At 37.0% G+C, this 14,696-nt stretch overlaps 1 protein-coding gene across 1 annotated transcript; it reads right to left on the bottom strand.

Annotated features, from left to right (window-relative positions):
• Nucleotides 1-904: 904 nt before the first annotated feature.
• Nucleotides 905-14,372, bottom strand: LOC115661900 (dihydrolipoyllysine-residue acetyltransferase component 1 of pyruvate dehydrogenase complex, mitochondrial). The gene is made up of 23 exons (XM_030584094.2): nucleotides 14,056-14,372; nucleotides 12,530-12,577; nucleotides 11,852-11,903; nucleotides 11,749-11,782; nucleotides 10,774-10,823; nucleotides 10,635-10,679; nucleotides 10,410-10,483; nucleotides 10,161-10,230; nucleotides 9,131-9,322; nucleotides 8,983-9,027; nucleotides 8,795-8,868; nucleotides 7,037-7,106; nucleotides 6,490-6,876; nucleotides 5,397-5,457; nucleotides 5,275-5,319; nucleotides 5,107-5,190; nucleotides 4,055-4,131; nucleotides 3,913-3,975; nucleotides 3,492-3,562; nucleotides 3,345-3,405; nucleotides 1,829-1,889; nucleotides 1,661-1,741; nucleotides 905-1,252 (listed from the first exon to the last, which is right to left on the bottom strand). The coding sequence occupies exons 1-23, from the start codon at nucleotides 14,169-14,171 to the stop codon at nucleotides 1,194-1,196; spliced, it is 1,920 nt and encodes a 639-aa protein (XP_030439954.2). The 5' UTR covers nucleotides 14,172-14,372; the 3' UTR covers nucleotides 905-1,193.
• Between the last annotated feature and the right edge of the window lie 324 nt (nucleotides 14,373-14,696).

Below are 14,696 nucleotides of genomic sequence, written 5' to 3'. Positions count from 1 at the left end.
CCAGGTATAGGCCACTCAGTTACTACAACAATATTTATGTATAAAAAATAATCAAGCAGCGAAACTGAGAGATCGTATTCATGTGATAATATCGTGTGCAATACGCACGTTATTAGGTTTTAGTAAGTAAGAAGATGAAAAGGGAGGACAGATCATGTGAGCAAAGGACAACTAACCTCATGTGCCATCAACACACGTGACTCTGGTCTTCACCAAAACCGACCAAGAATCTAAAATTATACTCAAATCTCCATGAATTCCGAGCCAAACATTTCTTACACGTATGTTAGTAATATTTTCATCGCCCCGCAAAAAATAATTAAGTACAAATTATTATCGATGATTAAAATATTTTTCATTAACTAATTTTTCTCGGCAATATAATCAATCATTTTTCGAATAATATTTTTCAAATATTGAGTTTTCCGTTTACCCTTACTGTCATTTCCCCGTGTTATCACAAGATACAAGATATACTGTGTTATGAACTTGAGTCTGCCTCAAAACACCGAACCAACTGATCCCACGTTCGACCAAAATAAAAAAAAACTGATCCCACACACGTACTTCCGGTCGATCCGGCTTCCACCAATGGCACCAACAGAGGTAGAGAAAGCGGCCGAATGATCGGACATTATCACCTGCTGATGTTCCGACATCGAATGTGCGAAACATACAGAATGACATGTAGAACGATGAACCAAGAGAGAATGTTTTCATGACATAATTATATCCTTAAATGTAGAAGAACCAAGACACATTCACATTCCAACATATTTCATAGTATCTTCCGAGTAACCCCCATATCTTCAGAAACCTCGCTCAGTCTGTTTGAAAAGAAAGAAAGAAACCACGGGAAAGAAAAGGAGAAAAACTAAACATGAGGAAGGAACAAAACAGGCAGTGTGGAATGAGATTTTTATTCCTGGAGCTAAAATTTGAAAGCCCGAGTCAGGTGCCGCAAATCATTCCTCGCCTGGATAACTTAATTCCCTCTCAAGCGAGTTGGGTGCAACGAATCGACAAAAATTTGATCCTTCGATGGGACTAGCAAGGGGGTTCAATGGAACATCGATCCCCACATAAAGTAGCAAAGATCGTCCCGAATCATTCTAAACAATCTAGGAAGTGAAGCCACTGCTTCGGTAAGATGATGAAGCGCCCGACAGCTGACTAGGGCATTTTCCATGCTATTACAACATAAGCCTTCGCATGTCGCTGAAGTTCAAACGGAGAGCCGAAAGAAATGCACCTGCAATCACAAACGAACCAAATGAAGACGCCACAAATTTTCAGCAAAGATAAAAGAAACTGGAAATTAGGCATGCATTTACCACTCTAGAATGCTGAGTCCAGAATCATATTCTCTACTGCCAACAATAAATTTGACAATTTTAAAATGGGAAAAATGGGACTTGTTGAGCAACCATTGATGATCATGAATTCCAATGCACGTGGCGAAGATGTAAGAAGAGAAATGAGTGACATCTACATATGGGTCTAGAAACACGTGAATTCAGCAGTGTGGAACCAGCTACAGGAATTGTAGAAACATGCGGTCCATCCTTGATACAAGGGAGAGTTAAAAAATAATATATGCAAGAGTTATCACACTATGATTAGTGAGAAATATGGCACTGTATCATTCAGCAAAAAGTACCTCCGACTTTGCCATCAAATACTCGGTGATCAGCAGATAATGTCAAGGCCATTTTCGTGACAACTGCAGGACGCTCGACCCCTGAGCAGCATGTAGGTAAGCTTAGGTGAGTCACCTTAAACATGCACAGTACGGAGAAAAGTGCAGTTTCAGTCAATAATATCTTACCGTCGCTTCCGGTTACTGGTTCAACGAATTTATTTCCTCTCCCAACTGCAAGTATACCAGACTGTGTGGAAAGAAGCACAAGAATTTGTAAGAGGTAATAACATCTAATTCTGATCAAACAGGAGCTAACTATCGTAAGATTCACCACAGCCTGCACATATGATAGACGGATGCACACAAGTGCAGAAACAAGCACACTACGCACATAACAAAAGGGAAAATGAAGGAGAAAAAGGTTCTGCAAAATCAACAAATCTAGGGTACTAGTTTTTCTTACTTCCTCTTTTAGTATTTTTAATTCCTAAATGATTTTAAGGACTAAGGCTTTTCATCCAATTGGTGCTTTATTTATCCAAAGCAGAGGGAGTGTCACCGCTCAATGAAACTATAATCTAAGCAACTAGCTATCCTTCAAAAGTATACACTCTCATAGCGGGTGTGGTCATGCATGAATTTTTTTCCATCAATTAATCTAGTTGTTCTTACTTCCTATTTTAATCTGCTAATTCATAATTATTTAAAGAAGTAAATCTTTTCATCCAATTAGTGTTCTTTTTGTGCAAAACTGAGAGTCTCACCGCTCATTGACACTTTAATTTAAGCAAATAACTATCCTTCAAAAGTATACACTTTCATAGCGGGTGTGGTTGCACAAGAATTTTTTCCCATAATTTAATCTAGTCTTACTTCCTCTTTTAATTTTGTAATTCAAAACTGAGGGAGTGTCGCCGCCCATTGACACTTTCATAGAGGGTGTGGTCGTGCATGAATTTTTTTCCCATCATTTATGGATAGAAAATAATCTAATAAACAGAAAAAGGCAAAACACGCATTCCTTCCATTAACATATATGGAGTATGGAACACAGACAATGCATGTCGACACAAGTAAAAGAGCAGAGTTGAATAACCCTAACTAAAAGATGTTCAATAATAGTGTAGGAAAATGTTATCATGTGGTATTATATCTCAATTAACTGTAAATATTTATCCTTTTTAAGGCACTTTCTCCAACTACGCACATATATTCGAGATTGTCATCAATTGTGGTCAGTCAAGTACATGCTTCTCAGCCAACGTGTGCTCGAGTCATTCTCGATGGAATTGGAATACAAATCGATTACCAATTAATTTAGGTTTTATATGTATTCTTAAAAGTCATGTATGCTTTGATGCTTCCACAAAATCAATAAACAACAGTAATTGAACTATATAGCAAAGTAATTCTCATAAAAGATTTAATTACCTAAATAATCTGTCCTGAAGGAGTTTCGTAAAATTAATTCTAAATTTGAAAGAACCAAACGCTTAAGCCTTCCAAGAAAGGGGGGGAAAAAGGAGGACATGCATGATTTTTGTTTTAATTTTAAACCCAAAATTTCGACCAGCACATCTGCTATTTACTGAGGGCGGCAAAATTACTAGCACATTATGGCAGCATCCATGCATATTGGAATGAGTGAACTAGTGAGAATGTATAGTACATACACTCAAATGTGCAAGGCAAATAGGAATACCTGTGGGGGGTTGATAATTGCACAAAAGTGGTCCACTGGGAACATTCCCAAATTTGAAATGCTGCAAGACAAACAGTTGCTCTGTTGGTCAAGCATGAGTGAGAAACTGAAATGCAACTTAACAGCAAATTATAGACATCTATAAACCTGAAAGTTCCTCCTTGGAATTCATTTGGCTTTAGTTTCCCTGCTCGGGCCTTTTCAGCCAATTCCTTCACCTAAATGTAAGAGACTCACAAACATTATATGATCTGAACAAGAATCGAGGTCAACAAGAAAGAAATAGAGAATGAAAGAGGAACCTAAACATTCCAATGGTTAATATCAACCTATCAAGTTATAATTTCAATATCTATATCTAGATAGTTGCCGAAACTTGCAATTCTGGTGTGAACAACAATACAACTAAGATAATGATGAAGTTGCATCATTAATTGTCAACAACATTAAATGAATATTCAATGCTTAAAAGGAAGATAATAAGTTTGTCATGATTTAACTGGCTAACGATCCAGTACACAGGCATCACTAGAAATTAATGAAACTTTTGAATTATTCTACTAAGTACCTCTGCGGATATTGAAGATATGGTCTTCTGGTCTGCATTTCTGACAATTGGAGTCATTAAACCCTGTAAAATGAGCCAAACAGGATGAATTTTATGCAGAGGTTTACAATGAAGATACAGAAAAGGATTCTCACTCAATTACCTTGTCAGTTGCGACCGCAATTGATATATCAACAGAATCACAGAGAATCACCTCCCCCTTGTCAGTGTCCCAATAGGCTGCCATGAATCACCCAAAAAAACTTAATTTATATATGACAGTTCTCTTGTTCACCAAAGAACTTCCTAATATGCAGACCCATTTTATCCTTGATGTAAAGTGGCAACATGACCAACAAAAAAGTTCTATATCTCAATTTTGGCTGAACCAATAGTTATTCTTCTCTATAATGTGGATATACAGGACATCAGTGGGTTTCAAAATAATAAAAATGTTACCCAAAGTTCTCCATCACTTTTCTACATAAAAAAGCATTTCCACAGACAAAGACATGCGATATTTACTTTTAAAATCTATACCCATGCCCATATTAATCTGGGAAACGCAAAGCGTATAAATTCACAGAACATAAAGTCCATAGAGATGTAAAAGATACTCCCACAATCATTGTTGGATGGTTGACAAGTGTGAGAATTTGACACCAGCAATGGACCTTATACAAATCCATGAACCCACCCAGAACAAGACATACCAAAATTGAATGTAACTACATGTCAATCCAATGGGTACTATCTATGTAAATTCAAAGACAAACAACAGCCCAGCCACTAATGCTGTAAACTTCACTTATATGAGAAACCTACAAAAGCAGCTGAATATGGTTGTTTCACTGCCAGTTCAATCCAATGGTGAGTTCATCATAAAAGTCCACAGAAATTCTCTCCCCTTTATAGCTTACATAATCTGTGAGAAAGTACATGAATATGCTCCTTAATACCTCCAAATTGAAAATCTTCCATATTCAAACATGAACAAGAGGAATCTAGTGTTATGTTAGGTCCTACGATCTTATAGAAACTTATTTGTGTCAGCTGTCAAAAAAGCCTCAGTTGGTGATAGACAAGACCAATACTATGACAGTCCACCATTCAACCAAAAGTCTGAGAAGAATACTAGTGACTACTCATAAAATGCATCAAAAAGCAGTTTTTCACTTCCCAAATTATTTCATTACTGTGCTATATGTGTCTCACCATTTGCTTCTGGTACATTTCTGAGGGCAACGGATACAGCCTTGATGACAATGTCATTCACTGAGACCTTCACATTATGCTGCTCTGGAAAGGTGGAAATGACAAAATTAGTGAGAATGAAAAGACCTGTAAAAGCTGAACAAAACAAATGAAGGTGGCTTCTCGAACCTATCAGCTCTTTTCTAAATGAAAGTAGAGGATCCAGTGCAACATCTGAAATACAGAACGGAATTTCAGTTTTATGATGAATGAAAAAAGGACATGTGCAAGGGAAGCAGACAATATCTAACCAATAGACAAGTATAAATGTGGTGTAGTCTGCTTCGACTCCAATAATCTTTTTGCGATAACCTTCAAGAAAACAAGATTATTAGAGCACGGCTCGAAAAACTACTACTTTGAGCACCCCGAGGGGGAAAAACAGAATGAGAGAAAAAAAAAGAAAAAAACCTTACTATGATGGACTGAAACTTATATTCCCAATATCTATTATCATCAGCTAAATGATACTCTTCTCCTCATGAGAACACCTATCTTATTTCGTGTCATACTCGTACACGTTATTAGTTGAATCACCACTACAACACAGCTAAAACATTAATAACAAGAAACCCAGAAATATAAACTACAATGAATATAATTTCCAGCCTAATTCCTTAAAAAACCCCAAACTTTACATCCAGTCCATATTTTGCCCCGAAATTTTTTGTTTTATAAAAAATTCCCAACTTTCACTAGTCCCAATTTTTTTCTAGAGATGATAAGATTTATTTCTTCCAAATTCTCTTGTATATACAGATGGGCAACTTGTGGGTGCTTTATTAGTGAGCACTTTCTCACCAGTCAAAGATTACTACAAAAGATGAAACGCAGGCATATTATGTTACAATGACATATTTTGCAAGTCGCTTATTGAAGAGCTTTCTTTTCGTATGGCCGTATTGAATGCCGAAAGCCAGTCATATCAAATTGACTAGTTGTTATCCATTTGTTTGTCTAATAACTACTTGTTATCCATTTGAATAATCTCATTGTAAGCTGCAGATTAAGGTGTTATTTGATCTTCCATAGACAAACTGAATTATATAGTACTAATCAAGTCAAGTCAAGTCAAGGAAGTGATGAAAGGGCATCAGAGTATCTTTGCCACTTTCCATTCACTCTGAACAGCTATTTATTTTGTTGTTAGTGTAATATGTAATAGAATAGCCAACATATATTGATCAGTAGAGTACACATATTTTAGAAAGATAGAAGGGCCATGATATTCTCTACCTGAACATGCTTGGCAGATCTTGACCCAAATGGAATCACATAAAAACAAAAGCAAACACGAAAAAGTAGAACCTAACTCAATTCCAATAACAGTGATAAGAATCCAACCTTGCGAATCTGACTGTTTGGCAGATCTTCAAAAGAATCTGACCGCTTCACGTGAGCACTAGTCTCTGCTATTTTGGCTGTTGACTTGGGGGAAGTCTCGATCGAAGGTTTTTTATCTTTGTGTATGCTTGGAGATACTTTTCCAGACTTAATCGCAGCTAGAACGTCTGCTTTTAGCAAAGTGCCATGGGCACCTGTTGCCCTCAATGAAGATAAGTCCAGTCCATGCTCCGCAATAAGCATTTTTGCAGATGGACTGATCCTTGAAAAAGTAGATTTGCCCGGATTAACTTCAGCTCTCGGTTTTTCATGGATGGGCTTTTCTTCCTGCGCCAAACCACTGCCAAGAGAATTTTTCACATGCTCGATATCATCTGGATCTTCAACCTTGAAAAGGATTGTGCATTAGCATTTCGATGTGTCTCAACAAGATAAAGGTTATAGGGAGAAAATAGACTAAAGTTCGAAGGAACCAACATGAGAAGTATCTATAATCCTAGATAATTGGGGATAAAAACATATAATGGTATTTGCAACCATGACTTACTGTTACTGCAATTGGTTGTCCAACAGGCACATCCTTTGAACCTTCTGGTGCTAGTATCTTGGCCAAGTAACTAAGACCAGCATAATTTCAGGAAAAGTATGAGCAAGTGAAACCAAAAGGCACAACAAGTTCTTCAGATCTTGCACATTCTTATTAAGCAAGAGACTACAGCATTTAGTAACTTCCACAAGTAAAAGTGCAGATAATCTCTAGATTTGAATATAAAGAAAAACTTCTCAAAAAAGCTGTGGCTCATAGCAACACACAAAGTTAAACAAAAGATTTAAAATAATACACTTGAACAGTAACTTCCCCATCAGTCCTGCGCTCTCTGGTTAAACATCCAAAGGCACAACAAATAAACGTGCCTAAAAAAAGTCATAAACTGATTCTATAATTCATCAAAATTAAAGCCTCATACACAAAGAATTTTCTGTTTCACTTCAATTAAAAAGGCTAGGACATAGATCATGTATGTTTTTTGCCAGATTCTTTACTCTTCAACAAGATTTATTTATTGGACTTTCCATGCATGCACACGCTCTCATGAGGGAGTCAGACAGAGATTTTATCTCTGATGAGCGACTGAGTAATATGTGACATTATCATTCATTAATCACTTGTGCCTTAAGCATTGCACAACTACCTAATTTTACCTTTATCAAGGAGCAAGGTTTTAATTTATGCCAGTCAATTTCAAATGCATGAGATCTCGAGCAAATCCAATCCAGCATCGACCCAAAAAGGATCAGTTTACCAATCTATTAAAAATCAAAATTGCATTGAGAATCAATCCCATTTAACAAACTCATTTTGAGAGACTCACCACTTTCTACCGGTCATCCAAGTCTTGAAACCAACACTTGTAAATCCAAATAAATCCAAAACCTCTACTATCAACCATCTATTCTTCATGGGGATTAGAGAAATTGAAGTTCAATCAAGAAGCTCCAGTTCACATGAACTCAGCTAACATCCTCAATATACACTCTCCACGGCTTCATTGTCAGGCTATAAAAAGGGGATACAAATTAAGACTACAGATCCTTTTCATTTTACATATAATAAGGATGGTAATTTCATCATCTCCTCTTCAATTTAAATGTCAAACTGACAGAGTCTAAACAGCTAGACCAACATGCATCAATAATTTTCTGTCACTTCTGCACTCTACGTATAGAGCATGCAGAGAGACTCACAAAATCATAATTAATTCATTAAATAACCACCTACCAACTAATTCCTAAACTACCAAATATACTCTAACATAAGCATTTGCTCAATTCCTAAGTTCCAGTTACACTTCTCTCCCGTCTTGTCTCTCATTCCCAGACATCCATCTCTATTCACTGTATCAATTCGTTAATTCTATTGAACTCTATTCAACGGAAACCATATAGTGCAACTCTGCATATCTATTTTATAGACATGACGAAGAGATGTTCTGTGGTTTATGTCAAAGATCTATAGCTGAATTGGTATAAATTGGATATGCATTTAAAATATTCTCTCTCATACTTCCTGACCAAACTAATCTCTCTCCAAGTTCTGCCAAAATCTCCTAGACATCTTTTTTGGCACCCCATATTGTTGCAAAGATAGTACAAAGGAACTTCACAGGTTAAAGATGGAACAGGAAACTGTTGAACAATCAATAACAGCCAATAGATGACTAAACTCAGGCAACACTGTCGCAGAAACATCAGAAAGAGAAACAGAATATATGATATGCAAACTTATTTAGCTACAAAATATTACCCTTCTTCAAGACTTTCAAACTCAAGAGTGGCTTTATCTGTCTCTATCTCACATATCACATCGCCCACTTCTATCTGAGAAAAAAGCATACAATAAAAACATGCTGATTTGACTAGTTGATCTGAACTAGTCAGGAAATTAAAACCCTATATCTTAAGTTTACTTAATAAGTTATTCATAACACCAACCTTTTCCCCTTCCTTTTTTATCCACTTAGCAATGTTCCCCTGGTTCTGCATATGCACAAGCAAACCAGAAAATGAGCTCCTAAATAAATCAGCAAAATAAGCTCCACTTCGTTTGTCAATTCAAAGCCAACTACCAACCTCTCCTTACCATTGTGGGAGATAATGCTGGCATTCCAAGGACAACATGAGGAGGAAGTTCAGATGTGTTGATATTAACAGAACTTGTCTCCCGCACACCACCTTCAGAAGTTATGTTCTCATCAAAAACTTTTTCAGTTTTAGCTTCTGATCTTCCAGTGATGGAAGCTGGTATCTTCTGAACATCATCTAATTCCTCCACCTTGTAGCACAAACAAGCAAACGTAAGCAACACAAATAAATGTAACTGCAGAAGTTCTCATTATTTTTTATAAATGAGAAACTCATAGAGCAAGAATGTCAGTAACAGTGCCACAAGGAAAAGCTGACACCATGATTAAAAATAACTATCGACCAAATATCAACAACATTCCAAAAACATGATAAGGAACATATGTTCCATTTCTAAAACGACAAATGGAGAGCCTGGAATCTTAGAACTATAACAAAGCCGAGGTCAAACTATAATACAGAATTACTACATGAAAATAGATGCCTTACGAAAGTTCGTTAATGCCAAACCATTCTTCAACTTATAAAACCCTAGATACAAGTGTGACCTTTGTCGAGCAAAGATACAATCCTATAAGCTTCTTGATATTGCTAGTAAAACACAGGGGATACAGTCAAACAAGGACTTCCACAGTGGATTGCTTTATTTGTCTAAAAGTAATCAACGGCCTCAAATACTCAGCAAACTAATAACAAACCCCTAAACAAGTCTCACAAAAGAAATTAAGGTGCTTCAATTCAAAGCACTGATTATACATAACACGAGCTCAGTTAGTGTATTGGAAACTGTAAAGTTTCCTTAATTAGAACTTTAACAATTTCCCTGGGCACTCAGTTAAAAGTCCCAGAATAAAAAGAAGGATTGCAGCCAAAACAGGCATTGCATTATACTACGACATTAGACTGAACTAATGCAAAGTAAGATCCCAAAATCAGAAGATAAATAAATCGAACAATATTAAGAAATATAGAACCCAAGCAATTCTCTAGTGATTTAAAATGGAGTAAAGGATCAAGGTGAATCCTACCGTTATTGCAATAGGTTGTCCAACAGGAACATCCTTTGAACCATCAGGTACCAATACTTTAGCCAAAAATCTGCAGAATAGTACTTGCATGTGAGATGAGATCCGAAATTCACTAGGAAAGAAAATAAAGATGACCCGTAGGTACTATAACAAAGACTGTTGGGGCACAGCAAAAACGCCAAACTAAGGGACTGAATTTCTTTGCACACAACATTCCAGGTAACAGAAATAGCAGAGCAGTAGAATTACCCTTCTTCAAGACTTTCAAACTCCAAAGTTGCTTTGTCTGTCTCTATTTCACATAATACATCTCCCACTTCTATCTGTTAAAGAGAAAGATAAATCAGTAAAGTTAGCCCTAGCAAAAGAAAAGTCTTCTTCCATCAGAGTACGAAAGAGAAAAACTGCAGGTTACTGTTGTTTAACAGGTAATGCACACTATCTTCAAAACTGCCCCCTTTCTCGAACACTGACCTTATCTCCTTCTTTCTTCCTCCATTTTGCTATGTTCCCTTGGTTCTGTCCAAGCACAATGTACATAAATCATAGAGAAAGGAAATGGGAAAACACATATAATGGAAACTCCTCCAGAAATTCCAGACGAATATCTCACCATTGTAGGGGACAAGGCTGGCATCCCGAGAACGGTATGTGGAGGAACATCTGCAGAAATAAACAGTACCGGGTAAAGAAAATCAGGCTCTTTTAAGATGACAAGTTTAATGGTAACAAAATATTAGACTCTTCACTGCTACAGAAATTGCTAAGAGCAGAAATATTGATTCAACAAAGAAGCCTATATAGAATTGAAAAACTTCCAGAAGAAAATCCCATTTGTGTGTGTGTGTGTGTGTTTGGATCCAACCCTTCATTCAAATTGTTCATTTAGACTTTCCTCACATTTTCCTTGTTAAATTAGTATGATTCTTATTGGGAATTAGTGGTGTCTGGAAGACAAGAAAAATGTTTCAAATCCAGAATTCCTAGCCGAAATTGGTTGAGTGAATGTTGCCTTCACCTCTAAGACGTCAAAACATTGTCGATGGCATCACGCCTCTTTATAAAGAGAGACAAGTTAATGAGCATCAACCTTCACAGGTCAGGTTAGTCCAACCAAAAGAGATAAGGAACCTTTAGGGAACCTTTAGGTATAGTTTAAAATGTCACATTATTACCCAAATCCCAGAAAGTAATACCAAATTAGAAAGGGGAGCTGCATTTTAAACCATCCTAAAACTCATTATTGAATCTTATCATTCACAAGCCAATTCTATTGACAATTAAGAAAATGAGCTTTCTTATCTGACTCACAAGCCAATTGCAACACTAGTTTCACACTTGGGCTCTAAAGCCACACAACGTCTGATAAAGTGAAACAAGATACTAGAAAGAAGAAAACATGACCTTGCCACAACCTATCGTGAATACATCTTTCCTAACTCAATGTCATAGAAGCTTTAGCAAAGATCTATTTGCTTGTTCAGCAGCTCTAACAATGAACTTATTCAAGAAGTAAAAGAACTTTCTATAGTATATATAAATCCTAAACACACTCGCAACTATACATTATTAAAAGAGGATTATGTACCTGTGGATGAGAAGTATCGCACACCAACTTGCAGCTGCCCATTGAGAAAAATGTGAGAACTAGCTTATAACAAATTCCAGCACATTAGAATTTGCATACTTACCCGATTCTTCAAATAAGTATCATGAACCCCAGTGGTGGAGAAAGAAGAAGGCCTGACAATATTTCATTTTTATTGTGAGCAACTTATAGCATAGGGATTGAGATAATCAAGCATGAAACAAAAAAAAAAAATCTTCAGAAATGAAAGTGATGATTAGATAAAGTAGGAAAGGGGTCTAATCAGATAGTATGGCATCACTATCAAATGAAGTACCACAACAAGGAATGGACCCAAAGAACTTTGGTTTAAATCTCATTTTTGCATGTCTGTTCACAAAATTGTTCACAGATTCATGCATGGAATGCATATACATAGATTAGAAAAAGGGCAAAAAGATGTATTGAGACACTGTTGGATTAGTTTGACAGTCTAACATGGCTTCAGTTCAACTTATTCCTCTGTTGTAGACAATACCAGGCTTGAATTAATTCCAAGTTAAAACTCAATCAGAACGATCAAACCCTCATAAAACCAAACAGGACAGTTGAAAAGAAACATTCCACCACCTTCCCAAAGTAAATACTTTAAGGGCCAAAAATTAAGCATACAAAGGAGGAATGCATTGCACACAGACTTATTCCATAGAATGGGACATAAAAGCTGCAGACCATGATGTAGTAAAAGGATAACAGTATTCATTTGCGAGCAGGCAGCAATAGAAATGCAACAAATACAGACCTTAATGTTGCTTCATCTATCACAGAAGAGTTCCTCCTATTGCAAGAGCTGCATCAACAAGTTCAATTTAGTTTAAGGCACATGATCGTCGCAAAAGAATCCCACCCAACAAGCTAAACAAATTCATTAGAAATTTACCATCCTGGAGCTGCCTTATGAGGATTTAAAAAAAGAAACAAAAAAGTTGCAATTGTTAGATTATCCATTTATCACCCAAAAAAGCTTGAACCGGATATTCATGTACATAAGTACAGGAAACCAGATGAGAAATCATAACCATAACACTATCCAGACACACAAAAACCATCCGTGTAACATATCTCTACTCTCATCAATACCTAGGAATCAAAGAAATACAGCCTGAGAGAAAATGGAATGCAATTAACTGATGCATTTTCCTTTCATATCAAATAGATGAAATGGCATCCTCAGACTCTTCTGATACTATTTCAGCTTTGAGTTATTAGAGAATATAGTATAGAAAAGATAGAGCAAACCTCCACAAATCCTGCAATAAAGGAGCAAAGCCCTTACTTTAAAAAAGGAAAATTGTTTCCCCTGTGATCAATTTCTCAAAAAATTGGTGTTCAGGTACTCTAGTGTTAGATCGACTAAAGATTAATATACATAGAGGAACAAATCTGGTGTGGTGGTAAAGTACAGTCTGGAACAAGATGCAACAAGTTCTTGTGGTCTAAGAAGGACAGCATTTGTCACGATGTCTTCCATGATCCCTCATATCAAAACACGAAGAAAACCAGCAAACACAAAGCATTGGCTAGATATAACAACACAAGGAAAAGAATACAATTAAAAATACAAAAGCAAGGTATTGCCATCATCCAAGACACAAGTTAAAAATCACCTAACCACCCTCAACGCTCGACCACCGCCACGTAAAAACAGTATTAAACTAACCCACTTAATCCACAGTTTAATCAACCTTCCCCATAATTTAGGATCCGTTTGTTTCGCAGAATGAATGATTTGAAAAACATTTTCTTGAAAATGATCGCTTGTATCGCTTACAAAAATAAATAAACGAAAAACATTTTCATCATCCATGAAAATATTTAGGCATAAATTATTGTTAACAATGAAAATATCTTTCGTAGACTAATTATCAGCACGATAAGAGATTAATTTAAAAAAAACGTTTTTCAAATCATTCATTTTCCACGAAACAAACGAGCATTAATAATCCTTTCGAGTCTCATCTACACCCGAATGGGCGCCGAATCCGAATCGTCGCTCGATTCAACGAGCACCCACAAAATGCAGAGAGGAAACAAGCTCTCTCCCAAATATCCTCAATGCGCAGCAGAGAATTGTTTCCCTTTCCCATACGTAAGTTCGAGAAGCCCACCCGCACGCCATGAACCGTTCGTTCCGATTCACGAAGCTACAAGCGGCATTGCAAACGAAAAACAAAAACAAAAACACAAACAAAATCCATGTACTTCCTATCCGTAAAACTAGTGCGGCGTCGCGCGATGGCTCGATCAGATTAAGATCCGCGAGATTACCGGGAGGCGCGTCGAGAGGAGGACACGGCGGCGGCGGCGGCGGCGGAGAGCGAGCGGGCTCGGAAGAGAAGAGGCGCGCGCGAGATCACCGGGCTCCGGAGCCGAGAGAGAGCCATGTGCGTAACTGCTCCGCTTCTCCGCTTCTTCTTCTTCTTCTTCTTCTTCTTCGTCCTCCTCCGACGACGACCGCCGACGAAGCGAGAGATATGGTGGTTTGACCGACGGTCGTGGTTTCTCGTGTTTTCGCCTGAGATCAAGCGTGGCGAGCTAACGGGGAAGTTCGTTCTTGAGCCACCTTCCCCCTTCGTCGCTGCAATAATAATATTAAATTTAACAGGAACGAATTCCTTCCCCATTTTTATATATAGGGGGGGCACTTTTCTTGACCAAAAATAAAAATAATATCATTAAATGATTAAGCAGAAATGTATTTTTTTAAAAACAGAAATTAAGAAAATAGCTTTTTCGCGTAATTTTAATATAGGTGAAGGGAATTACATAACGAGTTTAAGGCTCTGTCTGTTTCGCGGAAGATGTGACGTGTTTAGAAAATATTTTTCAAAAAGCCACTCTTCAAGAAAAACCGACACAAATTTTCGGTGTTCGACTGAAATCCGAAAAAAAATCCGGAAAAATTTTAC

This window comes from Syzygium oleosum, unplaced genomic scaffold (genome assembly GCF_021117445.2).
Source record: "Syzygium oleosum isolate NSW1041296 unplaced genomic scaffold, Sole_v2.1 Sole_v2.07, whole genome shotgun sequence".
In the NCBI taxonomy this organism is placed as follows: Eukaryota; Viridiplantae; Streptophyta; class Magnoliopsida; order Myrtales; family Myrtaceae; genus Syzygium; species Syzygium oleosum.
This window is presented reverse-complemented; position numbering and strand designations above follow the sequence as displayed.

Excerpts from the sequence above, each read along its gene's own strand:
- LOC115661900 (XM_030584094.2), bottom strand. The coding sequence starts at position 14,171 with ATGGCTCTCTCTCGGCTCCGGAGCCCGGTGATCTCGCGCGCGCCTCTT. Across the intron at positions 7,107-8,794 it reads TTTGAAAGTCTTGAAGAAGG|TTACTTGGCCAAGATACTAG; the intron begins GTAATATTTTGT and ends TGCTGGTCTTAG. Across the intron at positions 1,253-1,660 it reads ATTTGATGGCAAAGTCGGAG|GTGCATTTCTTTCGGCTCTC; the intron begins GTACTTTTTGCT and ends TTGTGATTGCAG.